This window comes from Ctenocephalides felis, unplaced genomic scaffold (genome assembly GCF_003426905.1).
Source record: "Ctenocephalides felis isolate EL2017-DRISC unplaced genomic scaffold, ASM342690v1 CF-g0.4_SCAFFOLD_01886, whole genome shotgun sequence".
Classification (NCBI taxonomy): domain Eukaryota; kingdom Metazoa; phylum Arthropoda; class Insecta; order Siphonaptera; family Pulicidae; genus Ctenocephalides; species Ctenocephalides felis.
Genome location: NW_020538040.1, coordinates 18,475,487 through 18,501,376, shown reverse-complemented (window position 1 = coordinate 18,501,376; position 25,890 = coordinate 18,475,487). Strand labels below are relative to the sequence as shown.

The 25,890-nt window shown below is 25.7% G+C and overlaps 2 protein-coding genes across 4 annotated transcripts in view; both read right to left on the bottom strand.

Annotated features, from left to right (window-relative positions):
- LOC113377089 (alpha-tocopherol transfer protein-like) overlaps window positions 1-17,014 on the bottom strand; it is a 29,707-nt gene extending 12,693 nt beyond the window's left edge. The window contains exon 1 of one of the 3 annotated variants that reach the window (XM_026617282.1): window positions 16,891-17,014. The gene's annotated coding sequence lies outside the window, so the exon portion shown is untranslated. Of the gene's footprint in view, window positions 1-4,751; window positions 4,824-16,282; window positions 16,344-16,890 lie in introns of those variants that run through there. The other 2 variants (XM_026617283.1, XM_026617284.1) reach the window with 2 other exon arrangements.
- A 40-nt stretch (window positions 17,015-17,054) lies between these two features.
- The window catches only part of LOC113377088 (odorant receptor coreceptor), a 77,499-nt gene continuing 68,663 nt past the window's right edge, over window positions 17,055-25,890 (bottom strand). The window contains exons 7-12 of the mRNA XM_026617280.1: window positions 25,610-25,770; window positions 25,306-25,522; window positions 24,786-24,981; window positions 19,791-19,995; window positions 19,259-19,414; window positions 17,055-17,122 (exon numbers count right to left, since the gene is read on the bottom strand). Coding sequence (XP_026473065.1) covers window positions 17,072-17,122; window positions 19,259-19,414; window positions 19,791-19,995; window positions 24,786-24,981; window positions 25,306-25,522; window positions 25,610-25,770 — 986 coding nt within the window. The 3' untranslated portion in view covers window positions 17,055-17,071. The remainder of the gene's footprint in view (window positions 17,123-19,258; window positions 19,415-19,790; window positions 19,996-24,785; window positions 24,982-25,305; window positions 25,523-25,609; window positions 25,771-25,890) is intronic.

Below are 25,890 nucleotides of genomic sequence, written 5' to 3'. Positions count from 1 at the left end.
TTCGCATATGATAAAACTGACAATAAAATAAGAATAATTTACGTAGATCAGTTTTGCATGATGATCGATTATGCCAATATCCACTATATTTTTGGTAATTTCAAACTTCAACTATTCTTCTGATTTCAATTACTTCTTGCTGAAGACAAAATGTCTCTTACATCTCGTTACAAACAATTCATGATGTAAGTCCCTTACCACTTTCTACAAGATATTTGAAAGGAGTGATTAAACCCATGGTTAATGTCATCAACTTACAAAACAATCTTAATTACTATATCCATTAACAAAACCAAATTTTGTTCGCCAATTCACTTCGTTTAACTCGAATTCAATGCTTGTAAAATATAATAACAATATACCGGAATAAATATATGAATGTATGTTTGTATGAATACAAAATTGATGTATTAGTATAAGCAAAGTAACGTTAACTGTTGCACCATACCAAAAGCGATGTTTCAGGCACTTTCCCTTTTGTGACGAAATCATTTCAAATCAGTTATTATTTAGTCATTTGTATATTTGTAAAATAATAATAGAGTAAAATTATAATCAGATTTATAATTTTTATATGCCTGCACAACTTGATTTAATTCATGAAAATTTAGGAGACTCATTACTGGGCAAACTTTCAGAAGTTTAAACGGTCATAACGGCTAACAAATATCATCAAAATTACTAAATGTCTTTTTGTAAAGGCTTTTGTAAAAGTATATTAGATATGTATATCCAATAGGCGTGTATGTTTTGCAGCAATGCCCACAAAAGACGATTTTCACTTGGGATCTATAACCTCAAGTAAAATTTTAATATCATACTGCTCGATATCAAGCTAGCCGGGGCTGATATAGAATATTAGAAAATCAATGGCTTTACTCAAACCTCGTTAAGACGATTTTCCAAAGATTGGACCAAAAATACATCTTATGCGGAAAAGCGTATTTTGCGGGATAGGGACAACACGTCAAGTGCAGAAACCGGTAAAAACTGGCATAATACACGGGAAATCGTATTAAGCGTGATTATATATACATATATATTTATTATATTATGTTTATATTTTTGTAACAATAGTTTGCTTGTCAGCAAATCATTTATTGAATGTTTATATAAATATTAAAGTATAACCGTGTTCATGAAATTAAAATGAAACAATAAGTGTGAAAATTATGCAATGTTTACACTTGAACTTAAACCTTGAAAACACGAATCTAAAAAATAATGACCTTGCAAAAAGAATATATATATATATATATATATATATATGTATGTATATATCACTTTAATCAATTAATAGACTATTATATTGATTCATCTTAATTAATTTCATTCATTTTAATTAATTTAACATATGTTTCATAATATGCGGGATTCCCTCATTTATATAAATTTGCTATTTTACTAATATTTCATATTTCTGTTTAGAGTAAATTTCACAACAATGATGACGAAACAAACAAAAAATTGCAATCGTCATGTGTTCGAGAAAAACCTAAGGACGTAATGGAAATTAGTACTATTTTACATCGTTTAAAATGCTAAGAATTCTATAAAAACATAATAATGCATTCTGCAAACTAATTAAATTAACATCGATTACCACGGTCGCAATTATAAAAAGATGTAAAAATATACATACATACATAGTATGTATATTATACATATATGCTCGTTCATTACATATATTATTGCATACTATATGTCAATAATGACACCGCACTTTGTTTAAGCCTCTTTCACACTTTTACGGTAAATGTAATTTATTGATTTATATTATACTTGAGAAAAAATTGTAGGTGAATTTCTGTCATAGATATTTCTATAATTATCTTATATATTAGATTTCAGTTGAATTTTTAGGTTTGCTAAAGTAGTCTAAAGTCAAAATCCATTTTGCCAGTATGGATAGTTAAAAATTGAGCTGTTTTTTTATATATCATTTTATTCAATTCTATTAATTATTAATATTTGTCATTTGGTTTTATGTTTGAAAATTCTATCTTACAAAAACTTCTATAAACTTTTTTTCTGTTTTTTTTTTTTATAGTCTTACACAATATACATCCGTACGCATTGCGCCCGGTCTATTTTTCAAAACGTTAATTAATTTTTATAATGAAACCACTTTTCATATGCCTATAATATTTTAAGGTGTTTGATTTGACAATCGACTCTATCACCATGTGAAGTTTTATCAAAATTCTAGGAGAGTAAAATTAAGGTTCTCCTTGTTCGTAAATTTAAGGTTCTCATTGTTAGTAAAGCACATATTTGTATGAAAATTCGCAATTTGTAATCGAAATATTTAATTCATTTAGAGATAAGCTCATTACATAAATTTCTATGTTGTGTGAAATCAATATAATTTTGTAAAGTTGACAATTTTAATTTTATATTTCATATTTTTTATATATTTATTATTATTACAAAAACATTTAGTATTGAAAATTTAAGTAGATACAGTACAAACAATCTTTGTAGAACATTTTTTTGGGAAAAGATTAAAAAAACATTTAAAGATAATACTACTAGAGAGCATGTGAATATTATTTTGCTAATGTTAGCAAGAATGATAATGATTAAAATCATATAATATAAAATAGAAAATAATAGTGACAATTTTGAAAAAAATTACTAATCAAAATTAAAATAATTTATGTGTTTATGCGGAATTGCGTGCATTTTTCACACTCAAGGAACTTATTGCAAGTTTGTGTAGAAACGGCTTTAGGTTTCATCTTAGATTCACCACGTGGTGATGAACAAGTTTTTTGTTTGATCGGACATTGAACAAATATATATATATATATATATATATATATATATTTATATATATATATATATATTGCCTATGAAGAAATATATGTCACATATTTTAATTTCGGGATTTTCCACATAACAGCCTACAAACTTAACTATAGATGTATAAGAATTGACAAATAAATTAATGAATATTTAATAAAAATTTGCCAGTGAGGAAAGATCGTGATTATTCAGTTATGAGAAGGATTCATAATCAATTTCAGATCATTCAACTTGTATTCCGAGCACATGTAGGTACAGGCAGAAAATTTTAAAATTCTTATAAAAAGTACGGTACAGATGTAACGGTAGTTTTCGGAATTGAATATGCATGTATATGAGAACTGATTTATATATATATATATATATATATATATATATATATGTATATATATATATGTATATATATATATACCATATATACATGTGCATATTCATATATGGTTAATTGTTAATAGCGTTTGTCGATAATTAAAATCACCAATTAAATTTGTTGTTATTCGGTAAATATTTGTAAGTAAATTGTTTGAAATATTTAAATATTCAAAATTAAAATGCTAATGTTAGGAAAAAATGATAACGCTGACAATATTAAATATGAATAGTAAAATTAAAACAAAAATGTAAATTCTAGGTAGTTTCAGTAATGTTCCATAGTTTTGGAATAAAAAAGCTACTTTAAAATCGATGTTATTGCTATCAACTGATAAATAATTTGATATTTAAGGATCACAATATTAAAAAATATTATCTACACTAATTGCTTCAAATATTTTTAAATAGCTCAAATGTTTTGATTTTTAATATTGATTGCTGAAACTTGCAGTTAATGATAATAAAAAAACTAGGTCAAAAATTAAATTTATTAAGTTATGAACTAAATTATTCTTCATTCTAATGTTTGTCTTGAATTATTTTTTTAATTTGATACAAAATACTAATACTCAATATCTTTTTCCACAAAGTAGTTCTGTAAATATTTATAACAAAGAGAACCTCAGACTCTTCTGGGATTTTGATAAAACTTCGTATAATGATAGAATTAATCACATCCAACAGTTTGAAATATTATACCAAACTATATCCTGATCGAGCAATAGCTGTAATGGGAACCTCATTCATTTTGCAAAATATTTGTATGTGATTTTTTTTCTACATGTCCAATATAATATAAAATTGTATTGTTATATTTGTATATGAAATCAGTTGTTTTTGTATAAAAGGTTGATAAATTAATATTTAATGTTAAAATCGATAGACCGATCTTAACTAAGAAAACCGCATTTTTTGAAACATTTAAAAATAATGAATTACTAGTAAATTAGTTAAATAAGTTAATTTCAAAAATAATGACTATAATTTCCACTATCGATTATGCCTTAAAATACTTTTCAACTAACTGATGTATTATTCAAAACAATTTTTGTATTTTTTTATATAACAGACTTTTAGTTAAATTAATAAATTAATTTTTAATTTAGAAACTTATAGATATATTTTTAAACTATAAAACCGCATTTTTTTAAATATTTGTGTTAAATGTTTTTTTAATTTCCAATTTTAAAATATGAATTTCACATAAAATGTAGTTGTTTACACTTCAAGGGTGTTCTTTACCCTCAGATATTACACTCTTTCATAAATTAGATATACTATTGCTATTAATTTTATATACAATTATAACAGTACAATTTTATATTATATTGGACATGAAAAAAATCACATAAAAATATTTTGCAAAATAAATAAGGTTCGAATTACAGCTATTGCTCAAACAGGATATAGTTTGGCATGGCGAGTAAAATATTTTTGATGAATAGGTTAAAGCGAGCAAACAAAATTAACAAAACTACTTTTAATAAAAATAAACTAAAATTAGTTGTATGTAAAATAAAAAAAAAAACAAATTATAACTCAAAATTCACCATATCTCTCAATCAACTTACTTTGATGAAGTTTGTTTTGAACACACAGGAAAAACTTTGGTAAAAAAATTTACAGTCTTTTATCGATCACTCACTAAATCCTCGATAATTTCTTTTGTTGGAAAGATCACACGTTAGCAAACAGACAACGTGTCTTAACTGACTTTCTGATGATCAGACCAGCGGATTTTATATATGTACGACCATTATTTGATTTGTATGGGTGAGAGGCGATGTAAAATACATGCCAATACATGGAAATCGTCCAATGTGTTTCTTGAGCAAAATGAGAAATTCTAGCGGGGGAACGGATAGTCCGATGGCAAGCGTACCGTGAAGAAAAAAGATGGTCAAATATTATAGGTGCACTGCGAGTAGCACCAGTGCTGGTCGGGACGGGCCAGATTGGTAAGAACAATCATAAATTGAACTAGTTGTGTAGGGAATTGTTCTATTAAAGCCAAAATACTGAAACTTTCCTGTTATATAAATAATTAAGTCTTTAAATTTTGCACTAAGAGTCAAACACGTGGTGGTCGCAACGGGCTAAATAGATCTGGTGGCGTAGGGTAGAACGCCATAAAGGTATGCGATAAAAAAGGTACATCATTATCCTAAAAACAAGCAAAGTACAGAATTTTCTAATGATATTATTTTAACCCTTTCGACTCGGATGCCGCCGCTCCAAGGGCAAAATACATATGAATTCCGGAATTCGCGATTGGAAAGGGTTTAAGTAAAAGATGAAAGATTAGTAACCAGCCACCACCTTAATTATTTCGATGTTGCTATCAGCAGATAAACGTAACTGCATTAATATTCACACCAAACGTATATTATTTTTTGATACTTTTGTTGGTTTTGAGCACTAGTGTTTAGTTTATTATACCTGAATATAATTTTTAGATATACGTTATTTATATCCGTTATGTATACTACTCCTATTACTGTAGGATGTATTTTTACTTCGAACTTAAATTCAACAGTTTTTTTTTTGAGTAAAAAAGACTAACTACACCTTTACATCGGAAAGTATGTAAACAAGAAGAAATACTAAATAAAAAAGTCAATTAAGTTAAAAATATTGAGAGCCAAATTAGACCTTTGTGCTCCTCCCTACCCCATAGAATTATATGCTTTAACCAAAATTGTTCTAACTCTCTCTATTCCTATACTAAGTTTGACATTTAATTGTCCAGTACATTTTTAATTTTAATTGCCCAGTAGTGATCGCAACGAAATAAAATAACCAAGAGATTTTTTTTATTTAAATATTTGTCTTAAAGCAAAGTTTTGAAAACGCACCAGGACGCCAAAAATTGACCAGGACAATAATTCATTAAAATTGTTGTGTCTCAAAGCAAAGTGTTGGAATGTCCCAGTTCTATAAACAATTCTTCACATTTTGTAATAAAAATTATACAAATTTTATGTCCACTGTCCGTAAATAAATAGTATGGATTTTACACAAAGACCCAATTTGCAAAAGCATGATTTTGATAAAAAAGACCATAGACATTTTGTGACAAATGGCACTGCCCTTCACTTATAATGGATGAAACAAATAAATGCAATTGAAGACTAATTCTGTAACTCTATTTTTCCAGAAAAAAACAGCTTAACAAATTTTTTTATTGTAAAATATTAAAAGAGCATAATTTAAAAAAAAATTGAATTCGTTTTTATTTTGGATTATTGGATAATAAAATCGACATGCAGAAAAGAACTGAATTTTGCCAGGTAATACAGACCCAACTATTTATCTTATTTTTTGAATATTATTAATAATATTATATAATAAAAAAACGTATTTATTACAAACGTAAAAGAAAAGGTATCATTGAAAATATTTATACTTTTACAACAAAAACAATAATAGTGCGAATTACACAAATATAAACAACATGATATACGTTAAAAAATAAACAACTCTATTTTCTCTGAGAAAAAAAAATTAATAATGATTGATAAGACGAACTAAAACTTAAGTGAGACCAAAAAGTTTGCTTGATTAAGGTATTCACATAACTGATATAAGGTATTCACATCAAAGCAAATTTAGACAACCAATGTCAAGAAATATATATTGATGAACATACTCAAATACTATTTTAGAGTAAAATAAGATGACTAATATTAAATTTAAAATTAAAAAATATAGCTTTATAAAACTTTAGCACACCCACTGACCAAATTATTTAGCACACCCACCACATAACAATATAATGACAAAGCTGAAAAGAGTTTGGTTCCATTAGTAAAGTAAAATAATAATTAATTTTTTATCATTATTTAACTGCCAATAGTAGAACATTTTAAAACAATAAAACATAATAATATTTATCATTTTAAAGTTCCGAGCCGCACCTTTGCCAGCTGTGAAATACATAAATGAGCGAATGTACGGAATTTTAGAATAAATATTGTTAAAGTTAATAGACAGATATATAGAGTAAATTAGTATTGCGTTTTAATGGCTATTAGATAAAATCCGATACTTCTCAAAAAGTAAGTGCAACGAAATCATTAATTTCGACATTAGGAAAATTTAAATTTAAGGTATCATATATAGAATAAAAATAATTACTATAAAATTAATTATTATAAACGCAGGTAATATATAATCCACGAAAATTTATTTTTCATATTTTTTTTTTAATTTTTTTAAATTTTTTTTTAAATAGCTATCAGAATACAGTATAAAACTACGAGCAAATTTTCATAATTGTTGTTTCAAATAATGTTAAATGTTATGGCAATTATTAAAATTATAAATTTTTAAAACAATATATAAATTGTATATTATATATCGTTATGAAGTGTCATATACAGTTTAATTTCAATTGCTATATATAATAGCTTAATATATGAATATTAGTTTAATTTATTTATAATTTTTATGATTGATTAATCAGAAATCACTATGAAATGAATAGTATAAAAATAGGAAAATAAGTTATAGCAATTTGCATCAACCTTTTCCATTAGCGAATTGCGAGGTTTATATGAATTTTGCCGCCGGAGGCATCCGAGTGGAAAGGGTTAAGAGTACTAATAATAAGAGTTTTTCAAGAATTTTATAATTCTTGCATTTTTGATAATAAAATTAAGATTCATGATAATGATAATGAAATCAAAAATTTACTGGAGTATGCTAGTTTTAAAAACTAATTTCTTGCGCATAAAGGGCAATGTGCATGAATATTTTTATGTTTTTATTAATTACCAGAATAAATTATAGATAATTTTTCAGCTCACAATTAGTAACTAAAACTGCTAAAATATGTTTGATTTCAAAAAATTTTATACGCTCATCATATTTCTGAATTTCAGAAATCAATAATTATTTGAGAATCTTTTCGATACTCATACAAATGTGTGAATGAAAGAATTCAGAAGAAATTATGGGATATTTGCAATTGTTAATTATCTGAAATGCTTCGCTAACTTTTTCCATCTGTATCCCGTAACAATATATGCCTCTATATACTTTAAAAACATGCACAAATATAATAAATATTTAATAATTAAATAAGTCGATTAGAAGAATAAGATAAATTAGAATAGATAAATATAAGAATTATATTGAACTTACAAAGTAAAGATATCAAATATTACAGGATAGAGCGAGGCTTGAAGGTGTACAGGTAAAAAGGTCTTCCACCAATATCTCAAGAAAAGTTAGAACAATATTTGAATGTAGAGGGAAAATAATATATAACGAGTCATCACCTTGATTCTTACGACGTCGCTATCGGGAGATAAAAGGCGATGTTTGAAAACCTTTAACAAAAGTTTTTTTTTCGTTGTTAGTTTTTTTGGTCGTGAGCACTGTTGTTTAGTTTACGAGGCCTTAATATAATTTTTAAGTAAACGTCTTTTAATTATTTTATAAGATGTATTGTTGATTTTAAGTGAGATCCAACATATTTTATATATATACTCTACAACAGCTTACAAGTGGGTGAAGTAAAAAGGACCAACTGAACCTATACTCTAGCAAAGGTGTAAGCACTAAAAAGTAGTAAATCAAAATTGAATTAGATTAATAGTTTTTCCAGCTCTGCTGGTGAATATTTTTGACAAAACACCAGATCAAGGTTATATACAGTAATATCTTTGTAAAAAATGAGCCCTTGAAATTTATGTTTTGCATTAATTGAATATTATTGCTATCATTTCGTAAAATCTCTTTAAAATTAAAAATAAGATATTGGATCTGTAACGGGGGTAAAAAGGGACAGATGACAAATTTTTGAAAAATAGTTAAAAACACATTTCTATAATTAGGAATTAACTAGAAATTACTGAAGAAAGTACTGGATATGTATAAATAAGACTAATATTGTGTATTTGATACATGTTATCTTATTATGTTGTTTATTTATTTGGTTTAAACAGAGTAATTGCTTAAAGTAAAATTGGATCTTTGTGCCCCGCCTACCCTATATTATCAATGTCCAATAATACAAAATTATGAGCTTGCATATAAATAAACAAATAAATTTTGATTACACTTTTTTATTAGAAATTTTCGATTTATTATTATTTAGAATGTGAATTTTTAATACCGATTTGCCTCAGTATTAGAGACTCCTGATATTTTTATAAAATTTGACAAATTTGTATATTATTCAGTTTTATATAAATTTTACGAATATTTCGTTTGTATTTGGTCAGTTTATTTTGAAAGTGGTGTAAGTCTATTAGTTTTCTCTTGTTTCGAAAATTAAGATTGTCCAAGATTAGGATAGAACCCGAGTGGGTCATTTTTTCATACATATTGATTATAAATGTACAATAAAAATAAATATAGTTTTCCAATATAGTATCATTACAATATTTACGTTTAAAAAAAGTAGCAAAAACTGACATGATACAAATTAGTGAAAAGCTAATTTAGAAATAATAGTAGTAAAAGCCGAAGCGATCATGTCATGTATTTTAAGTCTTACCGAGAGAACAATAAAGGTGTAACAAAACAGGTAATTTAGCAAATTTTCTAATTCAATTTCATAAATAAAATATATTTGTACATAAAACGCGATTGTTTTAAATTTATACTATTGTTCGTTTAAAAAGTAAAACAAGTAATTTTCACGTACTTATATTTCATTTTCATTTACATTAAAATGTAATTTGAAGTAAATATTTTTGCGTTTGCACCAAACTACGTAACAATAACTGAAACGTAAACAATCAGTTTTAGTTGTAATTAGGTGTGGAATAGAGCGGGGCTTAAAGGTCCGCGGGTAGAAAGATCCACCATTGATATCTCGAAAATAAGAATTTTATAACGACAATATTTGAAAGGAAAATAATATAGGAAATTAAAGGAATATAAGGAAAAACATGTATAACCAGCCATTAACTTGATTCTTAAGACATTGCTATCGAGAGATAAACAGCAAATGTTTGAAAATTCGTAACAAAAGTATTTTCTTTCGTTGTGAGCACTGTTAGTTTACGAGACCTTAATATAATTCTTAAGTATACGTTAATTAATTGTTTTATAAGATGTATTGTTACTTTTAAGTTAGATTCAGCAAATGTTTTTATATAACCTCTATAAAAGCTTACATCTGAGTGAGGTAAAAAGTCCAACTGAACTTTTCAAACCCATCAAAAAGTAAAAAGTTGATGAAAGCAATTTTACGAAAAATAAATTAAGTTAATAGTTATTTTAACTTTCCTGATGAATATTTCTGACGAAATACCAGATCAAGGTTATATACAGTGTTATCTCTGTAAAAAATGTACTAATAAAATTTATATTTTGCATTGGTAGAATAATGTAGCTATTAAATTGTAAAATTCCTTTTAAATTAAAAATAATAAGATATTGAACCTGTTTGAAATGAATCCTGCCTATGGGCTAAAAATGACCAGGACACGAATTTAAAAAAATAGCTGTGAGTTTTACTGAACATAGTCAGATAGTTGTTTGATATGTGTTATTTGTTGTGATATAATTGGTATGGTTTTCACAAAATAATTGCTCAAAGTCAAATTGGATCTTTGTGCCCCGTCCTATCCTATATAAATAGTTTTTACTATAATAAAATTTCACAGAAATTTAAAATTAAATTGAAACAATTATGGAAACGATCTTCTAGTAGGCAGATATACGCTTGTTTAGCTAGCATAATAAATATATTATATATTTAATGTATTTTCAACAACAGTAATGCAAATTATTAGGGCTTTAATATATTTGTAATTGTAGTTTTTTTAATATATTTACAACAATCAGAACTTAACATGGGATTTTTGTAGATGGCAAACTAAATAATGGTCCATCTCTAGGTGATAAATATATTATTACAAACTCTGTGATATTGATCAAATTCGCATTGACTACTGAATAACTTATTTTTCTATAATTATTTATAAATTAGAAACTCAATAAAAATTAATTTGATGTACTTGGTATTATTACTTCACGTCCTGTAGTTGCATTCGACTGAATTAAATACGGAAATGTAGCAAAGGCATTAATATTCGGGAATTTCAAAATGGGTGGACTTTCAGAAATATTATTGTAATGTACTTTTACTAAAAATTATGATTTATTTATGTATAAACAATTGTGCCATAAATTGTTAATGGTTTAATAGAAAGGCGAATATTTTTTTGTTTTTATATGAAGCATTTATAAATTTGTAAAAACATTTATGAATGTATATATATATATATATATATATATATATATATATATTAGGGTGGTCCTTAATATGGACATTTTCGAATATAATTTTAAAAATAGACTTTACTGTATTACATTAAAATATTGATTATAGACCTGCCTTCGGGCAGACTACCATTTATTATTATTATTATTGATTATATATATCATATCATTCTGATTTGATAATCGTACGATTAATCTATTTCTCGCGAATTCCGAGATTTATATGTATATAATATACGGCATCCGAGTAGAAAGGGTTAAAAGGCACACCAAATAAGCCTGTAACTATTTTTAATATCCTAGTACTAACTATTAGTCTAAAATAAACTGTAATTCAATATACCATTAATAAAATTATTTTCGAGACTAATACAATTATTCTGTGATGATATAATCTAACGGACTTGCATGTTTTCTTGAAATTTCACCATAATAAATTTATGAATCACATGAAATATAAAATGTACGCAATTTCTATTGCGTATGAAGGAATATTACATATAATGTTACATATCACACATCACAAGTCGAAAATAATAATTATCGGAGAAAACTGATGAATTTCTATTTTAATTCGAAATATTTTCTTATGGCAAACATTTAGAGTTATGACTAATGAAAATGGTTGTCTCTTTTAGATGGAAAATTAAATGACAGGGACAGATGATAAATTTCAGAAAAATAGTAAAATAAACATATTTCTTTAATTAGGATTTAGGAAGGAATTCTACTGAACATGGTTCGATGGTTGTTGTTGTTTGATACGACAGTTATGGTGTATAATTACTGAAAGACAACTTGGACCTTTATGCCTCGTCCTACCCTATTAAATTGTATTATATTTAATTTATATCATCAGTGTTTGAGCCACTATCTAACACAAACATCCTGAAATAATAATAGCTTTTTCTTAAGCTCTTTGTTTACTCTGCATAATTTTAAACAAAAATATTGTCTGATTAAAACCGATGAGTAACACCGATGTTTCATAACAATGAAGGTTTCTAAATCGCTTTTGTATAATTTATTTCTTGTTAAGCTAATGTTTAATAATAAACAAGCATATAACAAAACATGTGAAATTGATTTATTTTTAAAAATAGTACACGACAGTAATTAATTCTAAATTTATTTTATGCATATGACATACGAGTAGACCGATTATAAGTCAATTAATAATTAAACGTTTGGAGTAATGGGTAGTTGATAATGAAAGATAAAAAATAATATGGAAAATGGTTATTTACATATTTTCAACTATTTTTTATGAATAATTAAATATTTTAGTGAAAAAACTTTAAAATATCTTCAGCATATGCACCCGAAAACTTTGTAAATTTTGAATATTTTGTATTTCTACCAATAACTTTTTTTCTAATAAAAAATAATAATCTATTTCTATATATTATGTGAAGCAAAAATATAAATAAACTAAAATATTTTTTTAATGAACCATGTATTAAATAAATGAAAATTGTTACTTAAAATTAAAAGTTGTGTTACTCCTTAATATAGACATAATATAGATTATAGACTGCGAATTTTAAATAAAAAAATCAAAGATGTCCGGTGTAAAAATTATTTAAATAGCCATGAGCATTTAGGATTCAATTCCGGTATAATTTTATATATTTCGTGAATTTGACTAAATTTCAAGTCAATAATTAGTTTTGGATATAGGTATATTGAAAAAAGTATGTATCGAATTGAAAAAAATGAGCTAAAATGTATTTTTATAAATCCTTTTATTAGTATATATTTCAAGATTTGATATATTCGTTATAATATGTTATATTTTTCTAAAATATTCAGGATGCTCATAGTAATCAAAAATGAGTAGGTACGTTAGACATTAAAGTGAAATTGTGTTTAGATTAATAAAAAGAGAATACAATACAAAAATGTAATCTCTACATATACAAAATCATTTTTGTTCTGAAAAATAATAATAATTCATTTAAAAAATATGTCTGAAATGTTTGTATTTTAGTGAAAAGGTATTAATTAGAATAAAAATTAGGATTATTCAAACATTCCAAATAAGCAGACGGATTATAGCAAAAAATCATTAAGGTACATCTCTATTCTGTCTCTATGAAGCAATTCAAGAAATTTTACCTAAGAAACCATAACAATAATTCAAAAATACTTTATATATTTCGCGAATATTTAAACTTGATGCTCATAGTAGACTTCATTGTTAGACAATTAACTAAAATTATTTATAAATTAATAAAAGTAGAACAACAGAAAAAATTCAAGTCCCTACAAAATATTTTCTTTTCTAAAAAATGACTGAATTTTTTGTATTTGAGTGGAAAGATATTAATTAAAAGTAAGATTATTCAAACATTCCAAATAAATAGATGAATTATGCCCAAAGATCATTGGGGCACATCTTTATCCTGTCTCTATATATGAATCATTTTAAAAAACTTTACTAAAGAAACCATTGCTCGGAAGTAAATTTCAAGCCAGCGAAATTGTCAATCATATATTTTCTTTATATAAATATATATAAATAAACTTATGAGAATATCAACATACAAGAATCTCATATTTGGGAAGTTGATGTTAAAAGTGAACCTCTTAAAATATTATAGGCCTAATAAAAATTACTTTGAATATAAATTATTCCAAATTCATATAAAAGCCAAAATTCAGGAATTAAGTAAGTAACAGATAAGATAGGAGTAATAAATAAGATAGTTCAATTTTATTTTTAACTGTTACATAACATTCATTCATTTATAACTGTATAATTAATTATGTATGTATCAAATAAGTAGTATAAGCTTGCGTATTTATTATATCGTGTATAAAATTGCTTTAGATTTTGATACCCAAACAACTTGATTATGAAGCATGACGATATGTATATATATATATTATATCTAATTAATCTGTATTGACCATTGTTAATTAATGTTAATCAGTATTTTAAAAAACATTGTATTTGACAGAATAAACCTGATGATGGAACGTACCTAGTTCCGAAACGTCGTATTAAACATCTTCAAAAAACAAATTGTTTTTTATTATTGGATTTACTGTTCGGAAAAGAAACAATCAATATATTGAAAAAATCCAGGACTTATCTATTGAATATATATATATATATATATATATATATATATAAACACACATTTTATATATATAAAAGTACATATTTATACTTATACGTATATGGACGTCGTTAAATCGTTAAGAAATTAATTAAGTGTATCGCTCTGTTGATTCAGTGGGCATAACTTTTATCTTTATAAAATATCTCTCGATAAAAATATAAAAATTTCTTTTTTTAGATCGGATTTCCCCTCAAACGATTGCATTACGCTAATAACAATTTTTAAGTATTTTTGTACTTATATATAATTTCACATACTAGGGAATAATAGTTGCAGAACATAGTTTTATATTAAAAATGTTGTAATATATATTGTAACAATTATATAATTGCATATTAATTTCATAATTCTGTATATTGCATAGTATAAGACCAAAATAAGAATGTGAATAAAAATGTGATAAATAAAACGTTGAAAATAAAAATAAAATACAAAGTGTAGATACTTTTTACAAAAATAGTAAAATCAGATTTATACAAAAATACGATAATGTTAATGCAGGGCGCTGACTCAATGCAATAATGTAAACTTGTTCGAACGAACATACTTCATCTTTCTCCCTTTGGACCCTATGTCAAAATCAGTATAGTTTAGCTGTTATGGCGACTGTCATTACCGTACTCTGGCACAACCGTACCCAGTCTCCCCTACTTTAAATAATAATATTCGTAATAATACACCAAACAAATGCAATAGAACATATTTATATTTTTGGGTACGTTTTATTTTGTGCATGATAAAAATGCATACAATTAAAATAAACAGCGATAAATAAAATATAAGAATATAAACAAAAATTAGTGGGGTGCATGGCATCGTGCCTTAAGGCAAATTGCTGGAACTTCCCGTACAGTTATTAAAAATTTTGGTACGAAACCCAAAAAAAATTACATAAAATGTGTACACATTATTAAAATCTCTATAAAATATCTGATAATTTGATGTACATATGTCCAATAAACATTTTTGACCGCCAAATGACATTTTTTAACTTATTTTTATTGAGAGTGCAGACTCGTTGGACCTGCCTTCCCAAAAATTTTACCAATTGTTCATTTCGTCAATACAAAACGTTCTCCGTTCTCTTAAAAACTGATTTATCGTTTTTGGCACTTTTGCTCCGTATCTTCGGAACGACTAGACCTGCCTTTGTCAAAACTGATCAGCATGTCTCCTTATCAATACGAATCGAATGTTTTTTGAATTATTCAAATCGGTTGATCGGTATTCCCGAAATCGTCGACAAAATTTTGTATCCACACACACACACAGACACATACATCCATTTTTTCTAAGGTACGCCAAAATATTCAGAAACGTTTGAAACGTAAAGATATATAAAAATTTTCATTTTTGATTTTTTGGGATTACTATAACTTGCCCTACAGGAAGTTAAAAATATGCGGTAAATAAAATAATAGAAAAAAATCAAAATATAAGTACTTTAAAAACTAATATTATATAAAAAAATTCCGAACGGGTATTTTCAGCAAAAGAACACTTTTGCCGAAATTACTATTACTAATGAAGAACACCCTCAATACAATTTAAAATTACCAAACATTCTCACAAATCAAGAAATAAGTTTGATTCATTTTTGTCATACAAATATTCCATAAGCGTTTTAAAAACAAAACATCAAATTTCGTAGATTAAAAATTTTGCAACATTTAATAAAAATAATAAGATATGAAAATAATCTTAAAAAATATATATAAAATAATTGTGCTTACCTTAAAAAATAAAGTGCGCATAATAACTGATCCAAATAATAAAAACAAATCAATCAATCAACAAGTCAATCGTGGAATTATCTAAAAATAAAAAATAGAAAAAAATTAAAATAAATTCTAATATTATAAAATATATCCTTTTCATAGCATAAACAGAAATTAAATTAAAGCTATTATTTATATTTTCAACAATATATTATATAACTGCATAATAAAATAACATACAAGTCTAAAATTAAACTAAATCGATTTATCCTCATTTAATAATAAATGATATAATATTATGTTTATATTGCACTCTTTTAAATATTAAAATTTCAACGTTAGTTATAATTTGAAGATACAGTAATAAAATACAAAATATTATTGAATTGATTGTCACAAATTATTTGCATCCAAATGCAAGAACAACCTTATTTTATAAACTTTAATTTTAAAATTACATGCACATATTTCTAATTCTTACTGAAACTAAAATGCTGAAAAAAATTTAGCATTTAAACAATTAATATTTTTAAATCTCCTAAATTTTGAATAATATTTTACCGATCATAATAATTAAAAAAATACTTGTTCTATTTATATAGATATTCAAATCTGATACCTACCAAAGCATTATTTTTCCATGAGTGCATGATTTTCTAGAATTTCCTTCTGTCATTATCGGATAACACTAGTAATTATTTATATGAATGATTATTAAATTTGTCACGTGCATTAATTTACACTAGCTATATATAATATATAATTATATGTATGTGTAAATATAATATTTTTTTGCAAAGTTTTCTATTTCAATTGCACCAACACCATGAAGTAGGTTACGACGGCTCCCAGAACCTAAAAAAGTTTCAGATATGTCAATGGAAGAATAATTACCTTTATAGTTATCATAATGATATCTTTGCACAAATAATTAGTTTAATTGTTTCATCATTGAAATTTCGTAACGAATTTATAAATATTAAGAAATAAAATGCGACGGATTTGAAAAATATTAGTTTTGATAATTTTTAATAAATCAATTTTTTAATATTTAATATCAATTTAAATTAATTTCATTTAATATTTGTATATATACAGTAAAATAGGGTAAAATCCCACTTAGGTAAAATCCCACTTAGGGATGATGGAACGTCCATAGTTCCGAAACGTCGGCAAAAATTATATTTGAAAAATAATAGTTCGTTTCTTATTTTTATTTGAATTTCAGATTCAAAACATAATGTAATATGTAATGAAAAAAGATAAAGAGAAGATTAAAACCAAATTAGGATAAATTTTAAAACCAATCTAGAGATAATATGATAAAACGAGAAAAAAAACTAAGTTGGCCTCATGTAGGAAAAAAGTAAAAACTTCTTAAAAAGGTAGAAAGATAAAAAAACTAGGAATTGAAAACAAAAAAATACAGAGGATTGAAAGCCAAGGTACAAGGCAACTAAGTAAAAGTGAACTATAAACAAGAAAAATAAATTGACAATAAAAATTGAGCATTGATCTCTTCTAATAGCACATATATTGATAAGTAAGGAATAAAATATTAGAAATCATAATGTCAAACTTTAGCTAATTAAAAAACTTAAAAATTACAATAAAAGTATCAATATACTTTAAAGTTTAAAATAATTGCAAAAGTCAACATTTTTAAGTTATATAAACTAAATAGTCTATATTATATTTTAAAATCTGTTGGAGAAGTAATTAATTATGTATTTTTTTTTATCTAATTTTGGTATCCATATTAATTTAGAACCAATATAGAAATTTTGCCAAAATATTGAATTAGAAACAACAGTATAATTGGATTGTTTGAGTAAACTTTTTGAAAAACAAAAATTTTTGATTTTCAAAAGTTAAAACAACTAATTGTGTATGGCATTATGCCTTAAGGCAAATTGGTGGTACTTCCCGTACCTTAATAAAATATTCGAGTAATATTAAATGTTTTCAATAGATTACATAAGTGATGTTTAGATCTTTATTTATTATTAGAATTAAAATATAAATTCTTTTTCGATATTCAAAAATTTTTTTTTTAACTAAGGTATGCCAAAATGTTCAGAAATCTCTGAAATGTGAAGATATGCAAAAATTTTCATTACTATAACTTACCCCACGGAAAGTTAAAAATATATTTTCGTTAATATAACTATTTGATTCCCTAATCCAGTGGTCGGGAAACCGAGGTAAATTATTCCAAATGGGGTAAAAATGGAATTTTTGGGGGTAAAAAGTATGTATTTTTCATTGATATGTTCTGTACTCGCTACATAGTTCTCTGTATGAGGATAATCTTTCTTTACCACGGGGATAATATCAACTTAGACAAAAACATTTTGGATAATGATAAAAAATTAACATTTTTTATCCCGACCGCTGTTCTATACAAAGCTCTTTCAAGATCTTTTAGACCAATGGCCGGGAAACCAGTGTAAATCACCTCAAATGAGGTACAAATAAAATTTTTGAGGGTAAAAAGTTAGTATTTTTAATCGATATTTACTGCATTTATATCGATATCGATATTTTTGGGTAATGATTCAAAAAGTTTCCCGACCGCTCCCTAATTTAAAGATCCATGGTAGTTTCAGAAAGATTTCAAATTACAATCTGTTTTTAATAGGTGAATTGACACGATTATATACAAAAAAATCACATGAGCCATGGTAACTTTGTTGAATAATTTAGTTAAAAATGTATAGAGAAAAGTTAATGTATCGAAGAGAATTTTTCCTGGAATTTTTTTCTCAAAAGCAAAGAAATTGTTGAATTTTGTTCCTGATACGCCAGCCAAGCGCCGGACATCTGTGATTAACGTGGCCTTATGCCAAATCACGAATGTCAGGCATATATGTCTGACATGGCTCTTGTAGAACTTCTAAGGGCCAGGCACATATGAATAACAGGGATTTCATTTAAATTATATGAAAATATATATATATATATATATACATATAAATTTTGAACACTTACCGATGCAAACAAATCAAGGGAAACCGTGAAGAATTTTGCGCCTGATATAGTCATCGCCTTCTGGCATTGCTGACAGACAATTTGCACGAACGTCTTTGCTTCTTCGGAACCATCGTACCAGTGGCAGGAGTATGCGGCTTCCATGACGGAAGAACTCTGAAATAAACAAAAAAAATTTAAACAAAAATAAAAAAATACGCTATTGGGGGTACGGTGGACCCGAATAGATAAGAGCCTAGCCCTGCAACGACGTTCACTATGTGTAGTCGAAAGTTGATGATAAGTCAGGCTTTTTAGATAAAAAGAATGTTATCAAAGTACATCTTTGTGATGTGTCATAATGTATGATAATGTCATGTAAAATGCCTGACTGTACAGCAAATACATAGCACATTGACAGTTTTTAGTACCATTTTATATTAAAAACGCTATGTAAATTAGTCTTGCCATAACATTAGTCTATTTTACGACAGAATCGGTCCCTATATTTCAAAGAACAAAATACATCAAAGTAATGAAACTATTATACTACCTCTTCAATCAATCTATTTCCAAAAACGCAGAACAAAAACACTTGTGCAAGAGAATAGACCAAATATCCAATGACGCCAAAAGCAAAAACGTTTAATCTGTCAATTTTGGTTGCTTGATATGCCAAAAGGGTCAATGTGATCGTAGATGTCAACATGTGCAAAAGTAAGGCTCCACCATAGGTGTCACCAATTCCTGCCACCAATCTGAAAATAAACAAAATAATAATATATCAATGAGTTATAATAAAAAAAATATTATTTCATGATCATTTGTGTTTTGAAGCATGGGATATTAAAATTACGATGATTATTAATTTTTTGTAAATAGAGCAATTGTAATAGTGAAAAATCAAAAATCATCAGTTCGAAGTTGTTTTTTCAAAGATCTGCTATTTAATTATAAATCATTTTAAAAAATGCAATAAAAAAGAATACATTAAATTGTGTTTTAAGTAGAGACTTCCATTCAACTTTTAAAATTTTAGTTAAGTAGTAACAGTTTTCCTCAAATTGTCTTTGCGATTGATGCTATTACAAGTACACTAAGAATTTTGAGAACAACTTAAGTTTCTAAAGGTCATCTCGTATAATCAAAATTAAAAAATAAAAACCATTGGGTTCCTTCTAGCAAAAATATAGCAAAGACAGAAACAGGCAACTATTAGATTACCTTCTATATTAAAAATAAAATAGATATGAAATGAAGCCATTAGTAAAAATATTCGTCACAACAGCTTTTTAGAGTCAACAACATTATTGAGTATTGAGGTTAAAAAAAAGTCATTTTCATATTGAATTAATAACCAAAACTTGACGATAACTGTTTAATTCCAATAGTGTTTTTTTTTCTTAATTTTATTTAAACAGGATTATTCAACAGATCGTATTTAAATAAATATTCATTGATAGCAATTTCTGAGAACTTGCTATGTTTGTAATAATTTTCTTATAGGTATTTTTATTGTTATTATTATAAGTATTAAATATTTTCAAAATTAATACATTTTATAAAAATAATTTATTCTTTTCTTATTAAATGTATCCATTAATATAAGGAACCTGATAAAGAAAAGAACCCAATTCCAAAAACGTGATACAATATGCCGTAATTGATAATTAATATTTTGATAAATAATCCTTTAATAAAAAATCGATATTTTTGAAAAACTATGTCAAGTACACGTGCACTAAGGTATGTACGTACTTGAACTAATAATCTTGATATTAATGAATTCAAAATGACGTTTTGTTCATTAATTGGCTTGTGTTATATGCTTGAAATATTTATCCGATACATTTATTGAGACATGTGCCAGAGATCCCATCATTATGGGAATCCGAGATACTTTTATAGGTTTAATAGAAAACGTCGTAGGGTATAGACACATACATACATACATACAAACTTATGTATACATACATAGATATATATGTATGTATGTATCTATCCATACTTATATATGTATGTATACATACATAAATATGTATGTGTGATTTTTTAAATAGAGTAATATCTATTGATTACAATATATTCGGCATATACTCAATAAAATAGTAAATAACACACATGACTAAATACTTTGAATACTCTTATATATAATAGATAGTCGTCTCAAGTTTAAAAATAACATATTCAGCACATGTCTATAAAATAGTCTAAAAAATTTATATTTTTATTTTATTGACCAATTTTAAAACTTTATTCAAGTATATGCATCTATACGGCCGTCTAATCGAGATGATGTACTATGAACAAAAAAAAATTCGTTATGTTTTAAAAAAAATCTTTTATGATTAAAATTACTATAATTTTACAAAAAATACTTTAGAAATGGTTCCATTTTGAGTATACGTATAATTGAGGTGACCAATTTTTTTTAAATCAAAACCGGGATGAAAAATTTTAGTTATGCTAATTAGGTTTGAAATAACAAATGCTAACTAACTATTTAAATATTAAAAAACTGTTTTTATATGAATCCACTTTTTGAAAAATATTAGCACTTGCTTGTTTGTTTTCATAATTTTTGTTGATTTATCTATTGACTTTCAAAAAACAATCCGAAACAAAAGATCTAAATCCGAGACTAATATTGCTTTTAGAAAAACCCGGGATACAAGGTGAAATCCAGGACGTATGATTACTTTAGTATAATATTTAATTTTAACTAAGCAATTCAATACTTAATTTTAGATTAATTGAGATACCATAATGAAGCAATAAATCAATATTTTGAACAACATTACATTAAAAACCTCCATAAAAAAAGATACAAAGCAAACATTAAATTTGCATAAAACACTTCAAAACATTATATGTAAAATGTAAAAGAAATGTTTAAAGATTTGCTATATAATTATTTGTTACACTGCAAAATCTAAGCATGTTGAACATAAATCTAAACTAAAATTTCTCGACTATTATGAAAATAGATAATAAGGTAAAAGACCCAGTTATTGACCCTGGCCCAGTTTCTGACCTTTTCAACTTTTTTTGGAATTAATTAAAAAACTATACATTTAATGTGAAAATAAATTTTTTCTTAATTGACAGTAATTTATTCTATGCCTCATTAATGTCAATTAAAAAAATATAAAAAATATTAACTAAATAAAAAAAAATTTTTAAACCAAAAGTGACTGTGGAAGCCATTTTTTAGCTTTAGTCTAAACAGTTTATGTTTAGACTTATGGAGCTACGACAATTGAGTTCGTGCACTAATAATGATGTAAGTACGAAAATCTAACTAAAAATATACAAATAAGTCAATAATTAATTAAAATTTATTTTAAAATATTTATAAAACATATTAAATTTAGTTTTATTACTAAAATTTGAGGGTCAATAACTAGGCTCAATTTTAAGTGTATGTCACAGTTGTTGACCCTGCAATTCTAACCTTCTAAAAGCTAGGTTATCTGTCACATGTTTTTAGTCACTTGTTCATTAAATGTAAAAATAATAATATTTATTGTTATCTTATATTTTTTTTACTATTTTTCGTAGTAAAGTGATAAATTTACATTTAATATTCATTGGTATAAATGAAAGATTGTATTTAAATCTTGTAAATACATCTTTTAAGTGATAAAATTATTAATAATTTGAAGAAACGAAAAGCTAAGGAAAAGGTACCGACAGTTTATACATCTGATTCGTGGTTAAAATATCATGACGACAAAAAAGCAAAAAAACGAAAATTAGAAGAAGAAAAAGAATTGAAAAAAGCTGAAAGGTCCAAAAATAAAGCCATCAAGGAGGCAAAAAAAATAATTAAAAAAGAAAAACTTGAAGAAAAAAAGAAACAAAAAGCTCTTAAAATAAAAAAAAATTCCAAGTAATTTAAATAATTAATTTTAATTTTTTTTGTTTGTGTAATATGTTATAACAAGACTTGAACTATTTATACGTTAAATTTTAACAAACTGTATATTTTTAGAATAAATATTTAATTTATTTATTTTAATAATAATTTCAGTTTATTTAAAATTAGTAAGCACTTCATAACCTAATCATGATTAAATTTGAGGGTCAAAAATTGGGCTACGGTCAGGGTCAGAAACTGCCACACGAAGAATTCTGAGGGTCAGAAACTGGAGCTCTTAATGTCAATTTCTAAAACGTCAATTTAAAATATAAATTTAGTTCAAATAATTTTTTTATGCACATTACTTTATTTTAAAAATCCTAAACTAATAGATAAAATTATAATTTTCTTCATTAAGTTAAGTTTTATATTAATTATTATAGTTTAACCTCCACCGTCACTCTAAAAAGGTCAGAAACTGGGCCCCTTACCTTATATCATTTTAAAGATTTTTGTTGTTTTATGATAAAACTAAAAAATATTAACCCTTTTCACTCGCTAATTCCCGAATTACTACGTATTTTGCCGCCGGGGCGACGGCATTCGAGTGGAAAGGGTTAATATAACTTTGATTTATCAATATTTTTAGGTAATAAAGTGAAAAAGTAATGAAAGTTCATTATTATATAATGTATTCATAGTCCATTAATAGAATGATTGCCAAAAAAAATTTGCATAAATTTTTTTTTCTAAAACTTCAACAAGTGAAAGGAATAATATCCTTCATAATAATTATTATAAATAGTATTAATTGATAAATAATTAATAAATCTATTTATATTCACAATATATTTTTTTAAATTATAGGTTCACTGTACATTATTTGGCGCAATACCGAAATGTTGAGTAAGTATAAGGTTCCTTATGAAAAGTTTTTTGATAAATAATTCACAATCAAAGTCCTCAAGAAATAATTTGTCATTGAACTATGATGAAAAGTAATTTATGCGACTGAACTAATTTCGTAGAAAAATCAATATCCTAATTATGATCGACTCAAATAATTCTGAACCAATTATATGATGTAATAAATGATATGTTATTAAACGATGACGATTTTCGCTATTTAATTATCTAATCGCAATCCCTAGTTAGTACCTCAATGCATTATATATTTAAGAAATAATATGAATATAGAAAGAATAAAAACCAAAATGTCCGTATCTAGTTTCTTCGAAAAGCTTCCCAATTTTTGAAATCGGTGCAACCGTTTCGAGAACACGTCGACGACATATCAAATTTTGACTCATATATACAAACAATTCAGAATGACTTAAACCATCGAGAGAATAATACATAAAATTAGTAAGTCAAATTTTCTCCTTAGAATTATTGATCTAAAATTTAAAAGTAATCTTAAATAAATATGCCATTTGAATTTTTTTATCTTACATGCATGACTTTAAAAATGAAGGAATACCATATATATGTTAGCTTATAAATTCAAACTTAGTTAATTATTTTTGGTTTTAATAACTGTTATATTATATATTTTTTGATTATTAATAAATGATAATTAAAATTTTTCGAATTATCAATATCATTATCATTTAGTATTAAGTGAAAAAAAAATTAGTATAATTTGTATTACAAATGTATAGTTCTATCAATATAAATATCATTTACCTGACAACATGCTTATGCCTTTCAACCCAGTATTTGATAGCTGATCGTACCATCATTTCTTGTTTTTTGGTTAAGCCATTTGGATTATTTGCACCTTGATTGAAATTTTGTAAAACTGAAGGACCTCTATAATGTGCCCCCCAATCTGCCTTCGAATTGTATATTGCAGCTGCATCAATATCTTTTACGTCGTTATCTTATGAAAAATAATAATTGAAAATTTAGTACATCAGTAAAATCAAAAATAAGTAAATATTTAAGCGAGTTGTGAGAAAAATTTTAATGTATCATTTGAACATGAAGGACATACTTATAAAAAATAAATAATATAAAATTGTTATAAAATTAACTTATTACAATACCTGTATGATAAATGATAAATTCAAGACAAAATAGTGATTTTATATCATAGTCATAATATACATAAAATGTACGAAACTTGCAAGAGCCAAGCTTGTTTTCAATTCTTGCAAAGTCACTGTACAACATAAAATTTAAAATTCAAAGTAATTTTCTTTACCATCATTTGGTATCAATTCAGTTTGACTATTTGCACTAGTAGTCCTGAACAATGCAGCAGAATCTGGTCTATAAGTGTCCAGGACAGATGACAGCTCCATCAAAGGCCTCATGATTCCTTTCAGATGTTGCAATTGCTCACAAGCAAATATCAACCAGGAACAAAATAGTACGTCTAGTAAATTACTTTGCAGGAGCGAAAATGTGAGGTAATATAACTGTAATAGAAAATAATTTTATTTTAAAACAAATCATCATTAATTACAATTATTATTATTAATTAGTTATAAATTCAGCAATTATACCTGTAATCCAAAGCTAATCATGTACATTGGTCCACTCATTGAAGGCCAAGGATACCAGGCTCTCAACATTAATCGTGGAACAGGTTCTGTCATAGTTTCATTTGTTTCCATGTCCATCACTGTACGAGTACTATCACCGAAGAAAGTAAGTGTTGTCCAAGCTGAAAATGAATAATAAAAGTCAAATATTATATTAATTGAATTTTAATTAAATTAAGCAATAAAGTTATTTAAAAAAATGTAGCAAAAATTGTGTAAGTACATTTACATTTATTCATAAA